This window comes from Panthera onca, chromosome A3, assembly GCF_046562875.1.
Source record: "Panthera onca isolate mPanOnc1 chromosome A3, mPanOnc1 haplotype 2, whole genome shotgun sequence".
Taxonomy (NCBI): domain Eukaryota; kingdom Metazoa; phylum Chordata; class Mammalia; order Carnivora; family Felidae; genus Panthera; species Panthera onca.
In genome coordinates this window covers 41059295-41075245 of record NC_138341.1, presented here as the reverse complement: position 1 = coordinate 41075245, position 15951 = coordinate 41059295, and the positions used below count along the sequence as shown (strand labels likewise).

The following is a 15951-nucleotide window of genomic DNA, read 5'->3' as shown; positions in this document are numbered from 1 at the left end:
ATGGAGGTGATATTAGGGCTCCAGGAAATGGAATCTAACTAAGGTTTCTGGAGACGGGGCTATGGATAAGATTGCCTTTTTCTTGCAGTTTACTAAGTTATCTGTAAACTGAAGGAGACTCACGTCCTGCATGACTGTGATCTCTATCAGTCAACCATTTGTTTTCTTCCCTTCTCTTTGTTCTCAGGCATCGAGGAGTGTCCAGGGAGTCACATGTATCCCACCTGGGGGAGCAGGGTGCTGTTAGCTTGTACTTTGCTCTCAGCTTGTCTTATGCTCCCTCATCACTATGGTATTATTTTGAAGGAAAGTATCTGCACCCATCTGGTGGGGTGGGCATGAGTGGTTGTGAGGATGCAAGACCATTACCAAGGGCTCCTAGTTCTAGTGTTCTAGGACCTTGCTACTCAAAGTGTATGGATCAGAATGTGCAGTTTAACCATTTCCTCAGGAGATTCTCATGCATATAAAAGCCCCAGGAGCACTGTTTTAGGATTTAGTCCACAGCTCTTCCCCCCACCCCCACCCCACCCCACCCCACCCCCTCCCCCCCACCCCCCGCCTTTGGTTTTTTTTATTTTGCTTTTTGAGTACCTAGGCTCTATTTCTCGGATTGCCTGGATTAGAGCTACCTGCATTTTGAACAAGCTCCCCAGGAGATATTTTGCATATTCAAGCATGAAAAACATCGATCTCCGTACTAATTGCATTTCTTTTCATCCTTCAAAATCTAGACCAGTACAGTCCCCAAATCAGAGACATCTGCAGCAGCAGCATCGCCCAGGAACTTGTTAGAAATGCAAATTCCTGGATCCCACCCCAGCTACAGGGCTTCTCGAAGGCCAGGCGTTTTCATTTCTCTGATTCAAGTCCTCAGTTGGGAGGAATGGGTAACTTTGTGGGTTTTCTTTGGGGAGTGAGCAAATCGCTCCCCCTGGTTCTTAAGTCACTTCTACTGGACCCACTTCCCCAGTTATTTTGCTCTACTTTTCATTTTTCTTTTCCTGACCCTACTCTTTCCAGGAGTGAGGATGGCATTCCACACCTCAGCGAAAGATGCCAAACTGAAAAATACTGAAAAGCAGGTGGAAAACCCTACCCTTGAAAGACTGAACAATATACAAAAAAAGGGAAGACTGAGTTTTATAGTACCCACAGAAAATGAATCTGACACACAATTCCTGACGTTTAGGCACAGTACAAAAGCTCAAGAGAGAACAAGAAAACGACAGCAGCCCATAAAACTAGAGCCTCTGGTAAGTTCAAAAACCAGCATTTTAGCCACTTTGGCTCCAGAGGAAGTTGCAAAATTGCTCTGGAGGGGATGGAAGTCATTTCTAGACTCTTAATTAACAAGAAAGGAATTAAAGCCTAAAAGTTAAGACTTGTTTATGAAGTCGTAAACCCTGTAAACATCTATTCAAAAAAAATTAAGTTCCAGGTAACTGTTCAAGGTAAGGGGATACAGTGGTGAACAAAGTTTTGTAGCAGATATATCCTCTCTAGGATAATGTGCAATACAGATACATAACTATATAAGTTGCAAGGCTCTGTTAGACATTAGGGTACCATTTAATACTGGTACCTTCAGGAAGAGTAATATACATAGTTATATACATATATCATTTTATTACTTGTAAAATAAATGCCTCGTATCCTGAAAATTTTTGTGCATGTCTGAAAATACTTAATTTTAAGAATCCATTTATGCCCTTGAATAATTCTAAATCCATGTAAAGGAGCAATGAAAGTACACAGAATAAAAAGTGAAAGTTATCACTCCCACCCTCTGACATTAACTACTTACTGTTGTTAATGGCTGCCCTTCAGGCTGTTTATATGTTTATTTAAATGTGTGTGTTTGTGTGTGTATAAACATATATCTTTAATATAAGATTATACCATACATACTGATCTTCAGAGTGCTTATTTCACTTAAACATACGGAAAATTTTCTATTCCATGCATAATGAGTTATCTTTTCTAAAAGCAACACTGTATTTTGTTGCACAGATGTGCCATAATATAGTATTAAGTAACTGGTGGATTTAGTATGAAACTTTTTACCTTTATTTCTCTATAATATATTTACTTTCACTTGGCAAAAGTGTATCATTAACCCTTGGTGATTAAAGTTATTCTATTTGTCTTCAGGGCAATTAATTCTTGTACATTAAATGTTTATTATGTACCTACTATGCACCAGGCATTGGGCTATACGCTGGGAATATAGCAATGAACAAAGCAGATAAGATGCCTGTTGACATTCTAGTAACCTTCAATAAATAGACGAGCAGTTTCATGTAATGATAGCTGTTATGAGGAAAATAATACAGGTGGAAACAAAGGGCAGGCTACTTTGGATTGTGTGACTACAAAGGTCTCCTTAAGGAGATGTCATCTGAACAAGTCTATAGCCTGGATCACCTACCAGACATGTGAATGAACAAGCCATTAGATGACTCCAGTCCCCAGCCTTTGAGCTGCCTCAGCTGATGGTCTGATGGAGCAAAGGCAAGCTGTCTCCAGCGAGTTCTGCCTAAATTGTAGATTTTTGAGCAAAATAAATGGAGGTGTTTCTTAAGTCACTAAGTTTGAAGCTGTTTGTAATGTACTAACAGATGACTAGAACAATATAACTAATACATGAATATGGTAATTCATACAGTACTAAAAGTAATAAGGAATAATGTGAAAAATACCTGAATTTCCATCAAGCAGAGAGAAAGTAGCTTTGCCTTCAAGTGACTGATTTCATGTGTATGGGTATCTGTAGTTTAGTTTGTTTATATAGAGTTCATACTATGGTGTGTTCTCTTTATGATTGCTACCCCTTCTCTCCTCCCCCCTTTTCCTCCCCTGCCTTTCTCCCTTCCCCCTTGTTTTCCTCTTCTCCTCCCTCTCCCCCTCGCCCCCTTCTTCCTCTCTCTGCCTTCCTCTCTCCTGCCCGCCCTTCCCTGTTTTAGTCTTCTTTCATATCTTTTCCTTACTTGTAATTCTCCAGTCTCCAACCCCCTTGTCTATATCTAAGGTTTTCAACAGTCTAGTGTGTATCCCTCTTGCCTTTCTCCATGCTCAGTTTTATACAAATGGATGAACACACACAAAATACATATTTAGGCTTTTGGATATTTGTTTTACAACATAAACATAAATGTTGCTACATGTTGCTTTTTGTACCTAAATAGACATTGTAGGACTTCCTCCAAGTCAGATGATATTTCTAGAACACATTCTTTTTAATGGTTGCCTATCCTATTAAAGTGTCCAATTGCATGAATATTCCATAATTGATTAAATCATCCTCTTTGGGAAATTTATTTTACAAATATTTATACTGGTACAGCAAAATCATTTTATTATCCATCTGTACCGGTGCCTATATTCTTGTGGAATAAAGCTCCATGATTAGTACTGTTGGGTTGAATGGAAAAAATATACATACTTTTGATTCACACACATTTTACTTGAGGTCCAGTTTCTCAAACCAGCACTCATGTGCTGCCTAAATTAAATTTCACTTTCACCTTTCCGAGGTTTTCCTGTAATATCTTCCAGCCTTTTGCTGTCTGAATGGGGTGGCTGAAGCTGCACCCTCACACCGGCTGCTGCTAATCCTCTCTGTGGGATTAGTGTTGAGGGTCCTGTTCTTCTTATCTGAATTGCAGCATTCACTTTGTATTGGACTTCATTTTCTCTCCACTGACCACTGCTTTATACTCATATGTTGACAGGCAGCATTTCCCCACATTTTCTTCTTTATTTTTGTAATTTCACATTTAAAACTTTCATTCACATAAACTTTTATTTATTTTTAAATTTTTTTTTGACGTTTATTTATTTTTGAGACAGAGAAGACAGAGCATGAACAGGGGAGGGGCAGAGAGAGAGGGAGACACAGAATCGGAAGCAGGCTCCAGGCTCTGAGCCATCAGCCCAAAGCCCGACACGGGGCTCGAACTCACGGACCCTGAGATCGTGACCTGGGCTGAAGTCGGACGCTTAACCGACTGAGCCACCCAGGCGCCCCTCACATAAACTTTTAAATCTGGTGTAAGGAGGGGCACCTGGGTGGCTCAGTCGGTTAACCCTCTGACTTCAGCTTGGGTCATGATCTCACAGTCCATGGGTTTGAGCCCCACCTCAAGCTTTCTGCTAACAGCTCAGAGCCTGGAGCCTGTTTCGGATTCTGTGTTTCCCTCTCTCTGACCCTCCCCCGTTCATGCTCTGTCTCTCTCTGTCTCAAAAATAAGTAAACATTAAAAAATAAATAAATAAATCTGGTGTGAGGAAAGGGACTAACATTTTCTTCGAAACGTTTTGCTAGCACCACGTTTTTCCCACCAAATTAAAACACCACCTTTATAGTGTATAAACTTCTCACTATATCACGTATAAAATAGCGAGATCTGTTTACAGATCTTGATTCTTTTCTCTACTGATCTAACCACATTGTTTTGATTACAATGAGCATGTTTTGGTAAATGGAAGGCAACTGGTTCCTCGCCATTCTTATTTTTTATATATTCTCTGTTTTCTATGGTTATCCTTCCATATAAACTTTAAAATTCATCCTTCTTAGATAAGTAATTCATTTAAAAGTGTACAGAAGTGGGGTGCCTGGGTGGCTCAGTCGGTTAGGCTTCCGACTTCAGCTCAGGTTAGATCTCACGGTCCGTGGGTTCGAGCCCCGCCTCAAGCTTTCTGCTGACAGCTCAGTGCCTGGAGCCTGCTTTGGTTTCTTTGTCTCCCTCTCTCTCTGCCCCTCCCCTGCTCATGCTCTGTCTCTCTCTGTCTCAAAAATAAAAACATTTAAAAAATTTTTTTAAAAAGTGTACAGAAGTTACACAGTTAAAGTCTGTTTTCTACCACTGTCCCTCATCTATTCAGCTTCCTACTCTAGAGGAAATCAATGGTAAGAGTGTGTTGTGTATGCTTTCAGAGATGTGTTATGCTGTCTAAGCCTAAAGCTAGCATAATAAACAAACTTTGCTGCCCCTTACTTGCTTCATTTAATACATAACTTGGAGATCATTTCATATCTGTCCCAAAGTTCTTTTATATCAATTTGCTTTATAGCTCATAATGTACCATATGAATGTACCATAGTGTATTTAGTAAGCCCCAAATTTATAGATTAGGTTTTTAAAATAGTATTTTTATGACAACAGTGTTACAGTGAATAATCTTGTGCATATGCCATCTCCTACACTTGAGATTCCATCTGTAGGCAGATGTCCTAGAAATGGAGTCGCCAACTCAAAACATATGTACGTTTGTAATTTTGGTTAGTAAATGTTGCTTCAGTAATACAAGAAAAATGCTGTCTCAGAGTAGCTTTAATTTAAGATTCTTCTTGAAAAAGGTTGAATGTCTTTTCATATGTTTAGGAATTATTTTTCTCTCTGTGAATATATGGATCTTCATGTCTTATTTTCTAATTGGGCAGTTGGTGTTTTTCTCATTGATTTGCCTGAGTTCTTCTTATACTAGGAAATAAGCCCCTTATCTGTGATAAGCATTATAAAAATTTTCAAGTTTTGTTTTAATTCCTAATTGTTATGTAATTGAGTTTCTGTCTTCTGAGTTTTATGTGATACTTAGGCCCTACACTTAGCAAGATTGTAAAAATAAAATTATTTAGTGATGTCTTAGATACTTCTCTTTAAAAATTACTTTAAGATTATTTTATTTTACATTTAAATCTTTGATCTATTCACAGTTTTTCCCAGTGTAATTAATGAGAGGATCCAACTTTGTCCCTACTAGCTTTACAGTTATTTCATTATTATGTATGATTGAGGTTTGCTTCTGATTTTGCTAAATAGTTAAGTTTTCCTCTGTTTCTATTTTATTATTATGAAAATTTCAAATATATAAAATGCTACAAAGAGGGATATAATAAACAAGTGTGTGTATCCCAAATTAATAATGTTGTTTGCTTAGTTTGATTCAATATTTTTCTTTATTTTGTCTTTTCCTTTATTTATTTATTTTGAGAGAGACAGAGATAGAGCAAGTGGGAGAGGGGCAGAGAGAGAGAGAGAGAGAGAGAGAATCCCAACAGGTTTCACAGTACCAGTGAAACTGTGACATCAAGACCTGAGCTGAAACCAAGAGTTGGCTTGATTGAGCCACCTAGGTGGCCCTGATTCAATATCTATTTTTAAAGGAATGTTATAAATACATTTCAAATACCTTTTGTATCCCATTTTAGTCTCAATGCCCTCTTCCCTCTTTCAATGCCTCTTTTATAGTAATAGATTATCACTATTAGGGTTTGTGTGAATCTCTAACTTTTTGTATTTTTGCCACTTTATTTGAAAAAATCAATTTCTCCCAACATTTTACTATAAAAAGTTCCAAATGCACAGAAAAGTTGAAAGAATAGTAAAACGAATATTTATACACCATCCACCTAGATTCAAAGTTATTAGTGTTTTGCCATATTTGCTTTCTTTCTCTCTGTGTATGCTTGTTACTTTGTTATTTAAAAGTAAATTGTAAGGGACTTCTTTAAGCTGAAATCAAAGGGTACTAGTTAGTAACAGGAAAATATGACAGTATAAAACTCACTGGTAAAGGTGAATACATAGTAAAATTCAGAATAATCTAATGTAAAGGTGGTGGATTAATCTCTTATTTATAAAGCTAGTTGAAGGCTAAAAGACAAGAGTAGTAAAAATTACTATAACTGCAATACTTTGTTATGAATGCACAAGATAAAAAGATACAAACTGTGATATTAAATGTTGATGGGGGTTCCCTTTTCTCCACATTCTCGCCAACATTTGTTTATTATCTTTTTGATCATAGCCATTCTGACAAGTGTGAGGTGATATTTCATTGTGGTTTTGATTTGCACTTCTCTAATGATTAGTGATGTTGAGCATCTTTTCATATACTTTCTGGCCATCTCCATGTCTTTGGGGAAAAAATGTCTATACAGATCCTCTTTCCACCTTTTAATTGGATTGTTTTGATTTTGCTATTGAGTGGTATGAGTTCTTTATAGATTTTGGTACTTAACCCCCTATCACCGTATAATTTGCACATATTTTCTCCCACTTGGTAGATTGCCTTTTCATTTTGTTTATGGTTTCATTTGCTGTGCAGAAGCTTTTCTCCCCTTCTTACCTTGTGATTCTGGTCTGTGTTGATTTTCCACATTGATATAGATGAGATCCTCCTGCCCCCATCTCTATAGTCTTTTCCTTTCTACAGTGAGTGGCTCAAGAGGGATTTTTAGCCAAAACCAAATGTTATTTACACATACCTGAAAATTTAACAGCTGTTTCCTATGCTTACTCTCAAGCTTTTCTTTCTCGCTCCAGTTGTAAGAAATTAGCTATCATGCTAAAGTCATTTTGCTTAGAGCAGCACCTGGGTTGCTCAGTGGGTTGCGCATCCAACTCTTGGTTTCAGCTCAGGCCATAATCTCACAGTTTTGTGGGCTCGAGCCCCATATCAGTTCTGTGCTGGCAGCAAGGCGCCTGATTGGGGTATTCTCTTTCTTCCTCTCTCTCTTTCTGCCTATCCCCCGCTCACACTCTCTCTCTCATAATAAATAAATAAACTTTAAAAATAAATAAATAAATAAATAAATAATGCTTAGAAGCCTAAAGCCATTGTGGTGAATTCCTTGTTTTAGTGTATTATGTTGAATGCTAGATTTTATTGCCTTAATCTGAAATTAGATTAGCCTAATATAATGCCACAATTTCTTTTATTTTTTGCCACAATTTCTTTTAGATCTCCAACCAATTATGGCTATGGGAATTGATTAATGACTTTGGGGTACAGTGCGAGAATTGTACAGTCCTTCCCACAATGACTGTTTTAGTGGATGGTGGGATTTGTAATGCACAATTACTGAGTATGCGATCTCATGCCTCTGAGCCTTTCTGTCACAACCTTACCCATAGAAGTATTCATTGGTAATTAAAGGACAGAATTAATAGAAACCAAATAGAAAAGTCTTAGTCTTGTAATAGACCATGGTCAGACCATGGTGAAAGCCACCACAATGATTGTGACTTGGTTAGAAAGTTACTCCAGGAAGATCAATTTCCAACAGGAGTAGAGTCCAAAGTTCACGTTGTAAGAATAAGACAAGTTCTCGTTAACACTGAAAAAATTAACATGTCTCTTTATTCCCCAAAGCCAGTGCTAAAAGTCTACCAAGATCATAAGAGGCCAGAATACATATATGAACAGAACCGATTTCAGTTAATCTCTTCTGGAATCATAAAACCTCCAGGAAGCACTGAAGAAAGAAGTTCTACCAAATTATCTGTTCAGTTTCTTGAGCCTCAGTATACTGTGAGGAAGAAAAAACAGGTATGCTATTAAAGTACTTAATTAATCCTTTCAATTTAGTTTTAGTTTCCTATAACATTGCTAACATGCTTTTAACTCATAAGAACAGTTGCAAAATTTTTCTCTATCAGGTTGCACAATGGATTTGGGAAATACAGTACTTCTCAGTTCTTACTCAAGGAAAATTTGGACAGTAGGGGAAAATCATAAAGGAAAACTTCCAGCATCTATATGGTGTTCCCTAATCTTCTCTTACATATTAAAAGAAGACATAATAGTGTTTTGAATTTTATTTTACCTTTTATGAAATTTTCATCATTATTACCCAAAATGACAATCTTTTGAATACCTTGGTGAAAGGCAATAAAACAGAAACTGAACGAGCTAGAAAGACAATTTTTGTAATTGGTGAGTTGTAGAGTGGGAAGGTACCTTGCAAGGAGTCCTTGAATAGTAGCTCTGGGAGAAACCAACAGAGCATGGCTTTCTATAAATACCTGCAGATAATTAAACAAAGGAATAGAAGTGGGAAAAAATGTGGACACACTCACAGTAAAAATGCCAACAGACCCGAGAATTCTCTGAGCTTTTTATTGAGAGGATCCTTCTAGACTTGTTGAACATTTCAGTGTCAGTTATGTTTCAGGCTTTGGGCTAGAGTGGTAGAAAGGAAGAGATGAAGACAGCCTTCATCCTCAAGGATTTCAGAATCTTTGGGTGGGTACGTGGACAAGTGAATGCTCCAGCTCAGGGGGTTGTGATAAAAACTCTGGTTGGTCATTTAAGCTACAAAATCCTGGAGAACTGAACAGGAGGGAAAGCTTGCACCTGGTGGTGAGAGGGATGGTCAGTGGAGGAAAAGCTACCATAGGGAATGGCACTAATAAGCTTGGAAGAGTGAATGGAAAGTTAGTAAGGCAGAGGAGGTGGGAGAGTGGTGGGCTTGAGAAGCCGGCTGGAAGAGGCTCACTGTGGGTGTCGGTGAGATCACCCTGAAAGAATATCACATGATTAGTTATATAAAATTATAAACCCTCAACTAATTTGGTTTCTGTGAAGTAGGAAAGGAGAACAGGCTATCTTAAGTAGAGCCAAGAAAGAACTGATTGCCCATAAGTTAGTTTATTTGGTATAAAGTGGGCATCATGACCTTGAATTTAAAGAAGAAGAATGAAATTGTGCACATCTAGGATGAAGGGAGGAGGATGAAAGGGGATGTTAAATTGTGTGTTATGCGTGGTTGTAGCTGTAACTAAGTGAAGAATTCAAATAAGAGCCAGGGGTTGAAGGGAAAATATGGAAGAAAGGAAATATTCCATATAAAATGAGAAGGTATTATTCTGATAAGAGGGTCATTTTGGTGGTGGGAGGGGGGGATGGGTATTGATTTCTCAGAAGGAGCTTAGAATGGAAATGCACCAGTGAGGATTCCCTGAGAGATAAAAGAAGGCAGTTGGAGGCGTTGCTTCTAGTAATTAAGGAAGATTGCCTTATCAAATTGGACTAAACATCCATCATGGAGAGCACTAAAAGTGTTCTACACTTTATGAATAAATGCTTCTTTTGTTCCCTTTCCCCCACAAAATCTGAACTTATGTGGCTACTTAAATTGAATCACATTTTCACATTGAGCTACATAATTGGAAATAAGTATGCAGCTGAAAACATATAGGCCTATTGTTGAAGAAATCTTGTACTTAGAAGGCAGTAAAACTTCTTGAAGGATATAATAAAGAAAATACATGCATTTTCTGTAAAATATTGATACTCCACTCTCATAAAAATATTAAAGTTGACTATAGCCCTTGTTGAAACATTGGGACAAGGCAATGTGTATTTTCTCCTTGGGCCTTTTGTTGTTGTTGTTAGAGAGAGTGAGAGTGAGAGAGCACATGCATGTGGGAGGGAGAGAGCGAGAGGGAGAGAGAATCCCAGGCTGATGCTCAGAGCAGAGCCCACCATGGGGCTCAATCCCTCAACCCTGGGATCATGACCAGAGCTGAAATCAAGGGTTAAAGCTCAAGGACTGAGCCAGGCAGGTGCCCCTGGCCTATTCTTTTACATAAGAAAACAGTGTGGTTGCTGCTGTCTCTGGCCAATAAGTGAAAGAAGCACATTTTATCTTTTGAATTCAAAGATGTATTTCCTTCAGCTCTAAACTTTCCAGGATTTTCATCTCAAACTCCTATTCAACAGGGTATATTTAATCAAGAGATGGAAAATGATGACATCTGTGAATGCAAACGTTCTGAAGACGTTGTTCCGTAGAGCTTGTGGTAATCAATCTCTCGGAGAAATGGCAGCCTCTGTTAGTTATGCTAACAGGCAATAAAGATATCATTTATATATTTGCATCGGCTATTCAACAAAGCAGGTCTGCGATGGGGATTCTTGTGTCTTAGTGCCAGTTGCCCCTCCACTGTCAGAGAGACAAGGTGATGACAGTTACCACCCTCCCCCACAGGAGGAGAGGGTGTGTGTGATGCTGCCCCAAGGTTTGTTGTGGAGGAACAAAGGAGTGTGAGCGGCACTGAGAGTACAGACAGGGGAGCTGGGGGGTTAGAACAAAGCTCAAGTGTGTGAACATGGTGGGGACTTAGCCTTGATGCTCCAGTGGTGGTCTGCAGTATCCGCAGGTTAGAAATGCAGGATCACAGGCTCCACCCCAGACTTGACAGAAGCTGCAATTTAACAGGACACCTAGATAATTCACACTCACATTTAAATGTGAGAAACACTGGTCTACAGAACTGGCAATTATGAATTTGTAACATGTATACGTCTCCAAGGGTATTATTACATAGTGATCCCCCAATGATCAGTGTAACCACCCCTTACATTTACTCAAAAGTATTTTATTATGAGCTATGATGACAGCTGTCTAAGAATTCACACACTGAAAAGCATTAAGGTTGTCAGAACTAGGTGAGGAGGTTAAGGGGAGAGGCCACGGTCAAGATAGACACTAAACAAATGAGCAGGAAAAGTGGACTCCCAAGAACACCAGAGAAGTAGTGGCATTTTGATGTAATAAACACTTGACTTAAAGGAAAGAAGGCATCAGTGAGAGCTGATGTTGGGGGTTTGTGAAAGGGGATGGACACCTGGATAAGGAGTACTTGGAAGGAATATATCACTCCTTACAATAGTTTGAAGTTTTTCAGTTCAAAAATGATTGGGGCGCGTGGGTGGCTTAGCCGGAGTGCCACATAGGCTGAAAGCTGAACATGAAGCCTGCCTAGGATTCTCTCTCTCTCTTCCTCCCTCCCTCTGTCCCTCCCCTAAGTGCATGTTCTGTCTCTCAAGTTAAAAAAAAAAAATTTTTTTTTTTTTTTTTTTTTTTTTTTATTTATTTTTGGGACAGAGAGAGACAGAGCATGAACGGGGGAGGGGCAGAGAGAGAGGGAGACACAGAATCGGAAACAGGCTCCAGGCTCCGAGCCATCAGCCCAGAGCCCGACGCGGGGCTCGAACTCACGGACCGCGAGATCGTGACCTGGCTGAAGTCGGACGCTTAACCGACTGCGCCACCCAGGCGCCCCAAAAAAAATTTTTTTTAATACTTGCCTTTGAGCACTAGACATCTCAGGAACTTCAGTAATTAGTGCTTGAGGTTAATATTTTATCATGTTTTTTTAGTCATGTCTTTTGGTTTTGTTTTGCAAAAACTCATCATTTTAAAAATTGGCTTTGTTTTGATCCAGCAGCCCTCAGCTGAGATGTTCTCTCCCTCTCCTCCTAAACTGTCACGTACCAGTATTGGAAGAAGAGGTCTCTATGGGACCAGTTCCTCAGCGTACCCTAAGTACTTTTTCCATGATCGGGAAGAAGTCGTTAAAGCCAACGTTCGTAATCCTTTGCAAATCATTAAAATAATACGTGAAAATGAACACCTCGGATTTCTTTATATGATCCCTGCAGTGCCAAGGTCTTCCACTGAATATGATACATATAATCTCAAGTGAGTTCTCTTTTATGAAGCAATGTATTAAACAGTAAAAGCTTCAGATAAGATCGCAAATGTTATCCATAATTGATTGGGTATAAATGGTAAACATAAAATATAATTTTGGTTATCATCCAATGACAAATGAATCGTAATCACAATAATTTTATTATTTCCCTTTAGCTTTCTTTTACTTATAGACAACATTTTATAGAGTAGCACACTTTTGTGCCTCTTCTATGTGTGTATTATGTAATGCCATATATTTTTAATCAGTATTACAAAGATAATTTTGATATCTTGTGATTGCTGAGAAAAGAAGGCAATGCGTAAAAAGTAGGTGCATGATTTGTGTTACATGTTCTTTCAACTTTCCTTAGTAGAGTAGGAATAAGGATTTTTTTTTTAAATAAAAGGAGCTTGATAACTTAAGGTATTTATATAGATTAATAACACAAATACATTCACATAGACTGTCTATTATTTCTAAGCACACATTTGTTGTTAAAATAATTAGACGAGTTGTACAAATGCGGGTCTGTGAATTGCTTTAAAGTTCAGCACAACAGGTAGCAGAACTTAAAGTTGATACTGGCTTTCCTCCATTGTTGTTTGGTTGAGTTGACAATTGTTGTTGAGACGGTCTTTCCTGGTAGCTGATAGTAGTTTAGCTTTACCACCAAGTTCTTGGAGCTACCTTCCCATTCTCTGCTGTGTAGGAAGATAAAAGGAACTCCTAGGAATTATCTTCTTCTCCCTTACTCAGCCCTGTAGTTTTGACTGAGTCGGGTAACACTGAAGACAGCACTCCTTCTAGGATTGAGAGGGAGAGAAGAATAACATTTTTAAATGATAGATTTATTATAAATCCTGAAAGAGCTTAATTAGAATGAGATATAATTTATAGAAAGAACAAATATGCCTATAAAAATCCAATCATTCAACAAAATGTATTGAGCACCCAACTCTATAGCATGAACTGTTCTAGGTGCTAGAGAGATGTTAGTGAGCCACCCAGATCAAAATTGCTGTCCTAGTGGAGCTTGCATCTTAGTAGAGGGAGACAGTAACAAACACAACATCTGAGTAAATTACAGAGAATGCTGGACGGTGATAAGTTTTACAAAAAAACTAGAGCAGAGCGAAGGAGATTAGGAGTTCTGGGGAAGAAGTTGTGAATTAGCTGGGATGGTCAGGGTAGGCCTCATTGACAAGCGGCTATTTGAATAAGGACTGGAAGGAGAAGGAGTCAATGATGTACTGACAGAGAGAAGAAAGAAGCATTCCAGACTGCAGAAAAGTGAATACAAATGCCCCAAGGCAGGAGCATACCTGGCATGTTCAAGAAGCAAAGACTGTAGGAGAGTGAATGAGAGCTAGAAAACAGACCATGAAGGGCCTTGACAGTCATCCTATGAACATTAAGTTTTACTTTGAGAAAAGTGGAGACCCATGGATAGACTTCAAGCAGAGAAGTGTCATGATCTGAGTTACATTTTGAAAGGGACTGCTCTGGTTGCTGTGTAGAGAATACTTCTTCTTGCTTCTCAAAAGCAAGAGTTGAAAAGGAAGACCAATTAGAAGGCTGTAGTAATTCAGGTGAGAGATGAACCAGGGGGAGGTGATGAGAAGTGGGTCGAATTCTGGAAATAAGTTGAAGGTCAAGCCAACAGGATGTTTTTATGGACTGTATGCAAGGTGGAAAACCAGAGAGGAGTCCTGGATGACTTTAATGATCCAGTTGACTGGGCTCAAGAGGAAGATTAGAGTTCCTTGTATCTGAGACACAGAAAACTGAATGGAACAGATTTATTGGGGAAAAAAAAAGAGTTTGGGTTTGGACCTACTAATTTGGGGATGCCAAAGATATGAAAGAAGTGAGGTGATAGATGAAAGGAGAATTGGGGTCTAGTGAGGTTTTTTTTTTTTTTCTTTTTTAAGATGGGAGAATTAATATAGAATAGAATTTAAAGACCTTTGATGTAAAAGAAAATAATCCCTTTAATAGTATTGTCATTCCCACCACTGCCTTACTACTTTTTAAAATTTTTTTAAAATGTGTATTTATTTTTGAAAACGAGAGACAGAGCACAAGTGGCAGAGGGACAGAAAGAGAGGGAGACACAGAATCTGAAGCAGGCTCCAGGCTCTGAGCTCTCAGCACAGAGCCAACGCGGGCCTCGAACCCACGAACTGTGAGATCATGACCTGAGCCAAAGTTGGACACTTAACTGACTGAGCCACCCAGGCGCCCCACGCCTCCAAATCTTGATTTCAGCTCAGGTCATGATCTCACAGTTGGTGACTTCGAGCCCTGTGCAGAGCCTGCTTGGGATTTTCTGTCTTCCTCTCTCTTTGCCCCTCCCCCACTCATGCTCACTCTCAGAATGAACAAATAAATTTTTTTTAAAAAAATCATGTAATTACCCAGATATCAAGAAGTGCCATTTGTGATATTCATTCCCCACTATGAGAAGAGTCAAAGTTTGCCAAATGTAAAATGATTTTCTATTAAAGATGAATATGGAAACTGCTTTTGTCCAATTCAGGAGATAAATTGTATATCTAGACTAATGAGCACTTCTACTTGGGGAATTGAGTTGATATTTTATACTTTTTTGAACTGATAGTAGTGATGCTTGATGATAATATGCAAGCGCTCATTTAAGAAGATAGAGTTTGGGGGGGCGGTAGTGCCTGGGAGGCTCAGTTGGTTAAGTGTCCAACTTTGGCTCAGGTCATGATCTCATGGTTTGTGGGTTCGAGGCCCATGTGGGGCTCTGTGCTGAGAGCTCAGTCTGGAGCCTGCTTCAGATCCTGCGTCTCCCTCTCTCTCTGCCCCTCCCCTGCTCATCCTCTGTCTCCCTCTCTCTCTCAAAACATAAATAAGCATTTAAAAAAAAGAAGAAGATAGAGTTGGAATCCTGGTTTATTTTATTACATTTTGGGGTTGATATTAATTTTTCCTCCCTAGTCTGAACTCCAGATATTATAAACCCAATGAAAAGATAGTCATTTGGGTAGCACAAACTTGGTAGCAGCTAAATTGAAAGTTAAAACTAGTTATAAATACTGGGTCAGTGACATGAGGACATGTTATATACTAAACTCCTTTTAATAGTAATGTGATAAAATATGTCTTTGCATAGTTTTCAAGTGTCGTAGAATACGTCAGATGTGAAGTTCTACAATGATTATCTCTCTACCATGATCCCTCTTGGTGAGAAAATAGTTCTGTTTATCAAGTTTATTCTAAAATATCAACTTAGTGCTATATGTTAGGTATAATGATTTTGTCAGGAATAAGCTTCAAGGAGATGTCTAAATATGTTGGAATATCAATCTGAATAAGTACACAACTATATGCTGCAGATTATTTTGCCCAGCAAGGGGGCATAGTAGTGACTCTGGTCAGCTTTGGGGCAAGTAAAGAGGAAACTAGGTAAAGAATCAGGAAATAGGGAGATCATGAAGCGCATAGAGAACAGAGAATAGAACTGATCAAGACAAAATAATCCTGTTTTGTTGGGACTGAAGACCTTGAACAAGAATGATTGTAACTGAAGGGTAGCTATGAGATATGGGGGAGGATTGTTGGCTAGAGAGTTGGAATATATATCCACTTTGTGTGAGAGCACATGAAAGTGAATCATCACATTTTATGTCATAAAAGATCATTAGTGTTT

At 38.7% G+C, this 15951-nt stretch overlaps 1 protein-coding gene across 1 annotated transcript in view; it reads left to right on the top strand.

Moving 5' to 3' along the window:
• DNAH6 (dynein axonemal heavy chain 6) overlaps nt 1–15951 on the top strand; it is a 244563-nt gene that overhangs the window by 28478 nt on the left and 200134 nt on the right. Inside the window, exons 2-4 of the mRNA XM_078444658.2 lie at nt 1024–1256; nt 8164–8340; nt 12024–12280. Of these exons, the coding sequence (XP_078300784.2) occupies nt 1024–1256; nt 8164–8340; nt 12024–12280 (667 nt within the window). The remainder of the gene's footprint in view (nt 1–1023; nt 1257–8163; nt 8341–12023; nt 12281–15951) is intronic.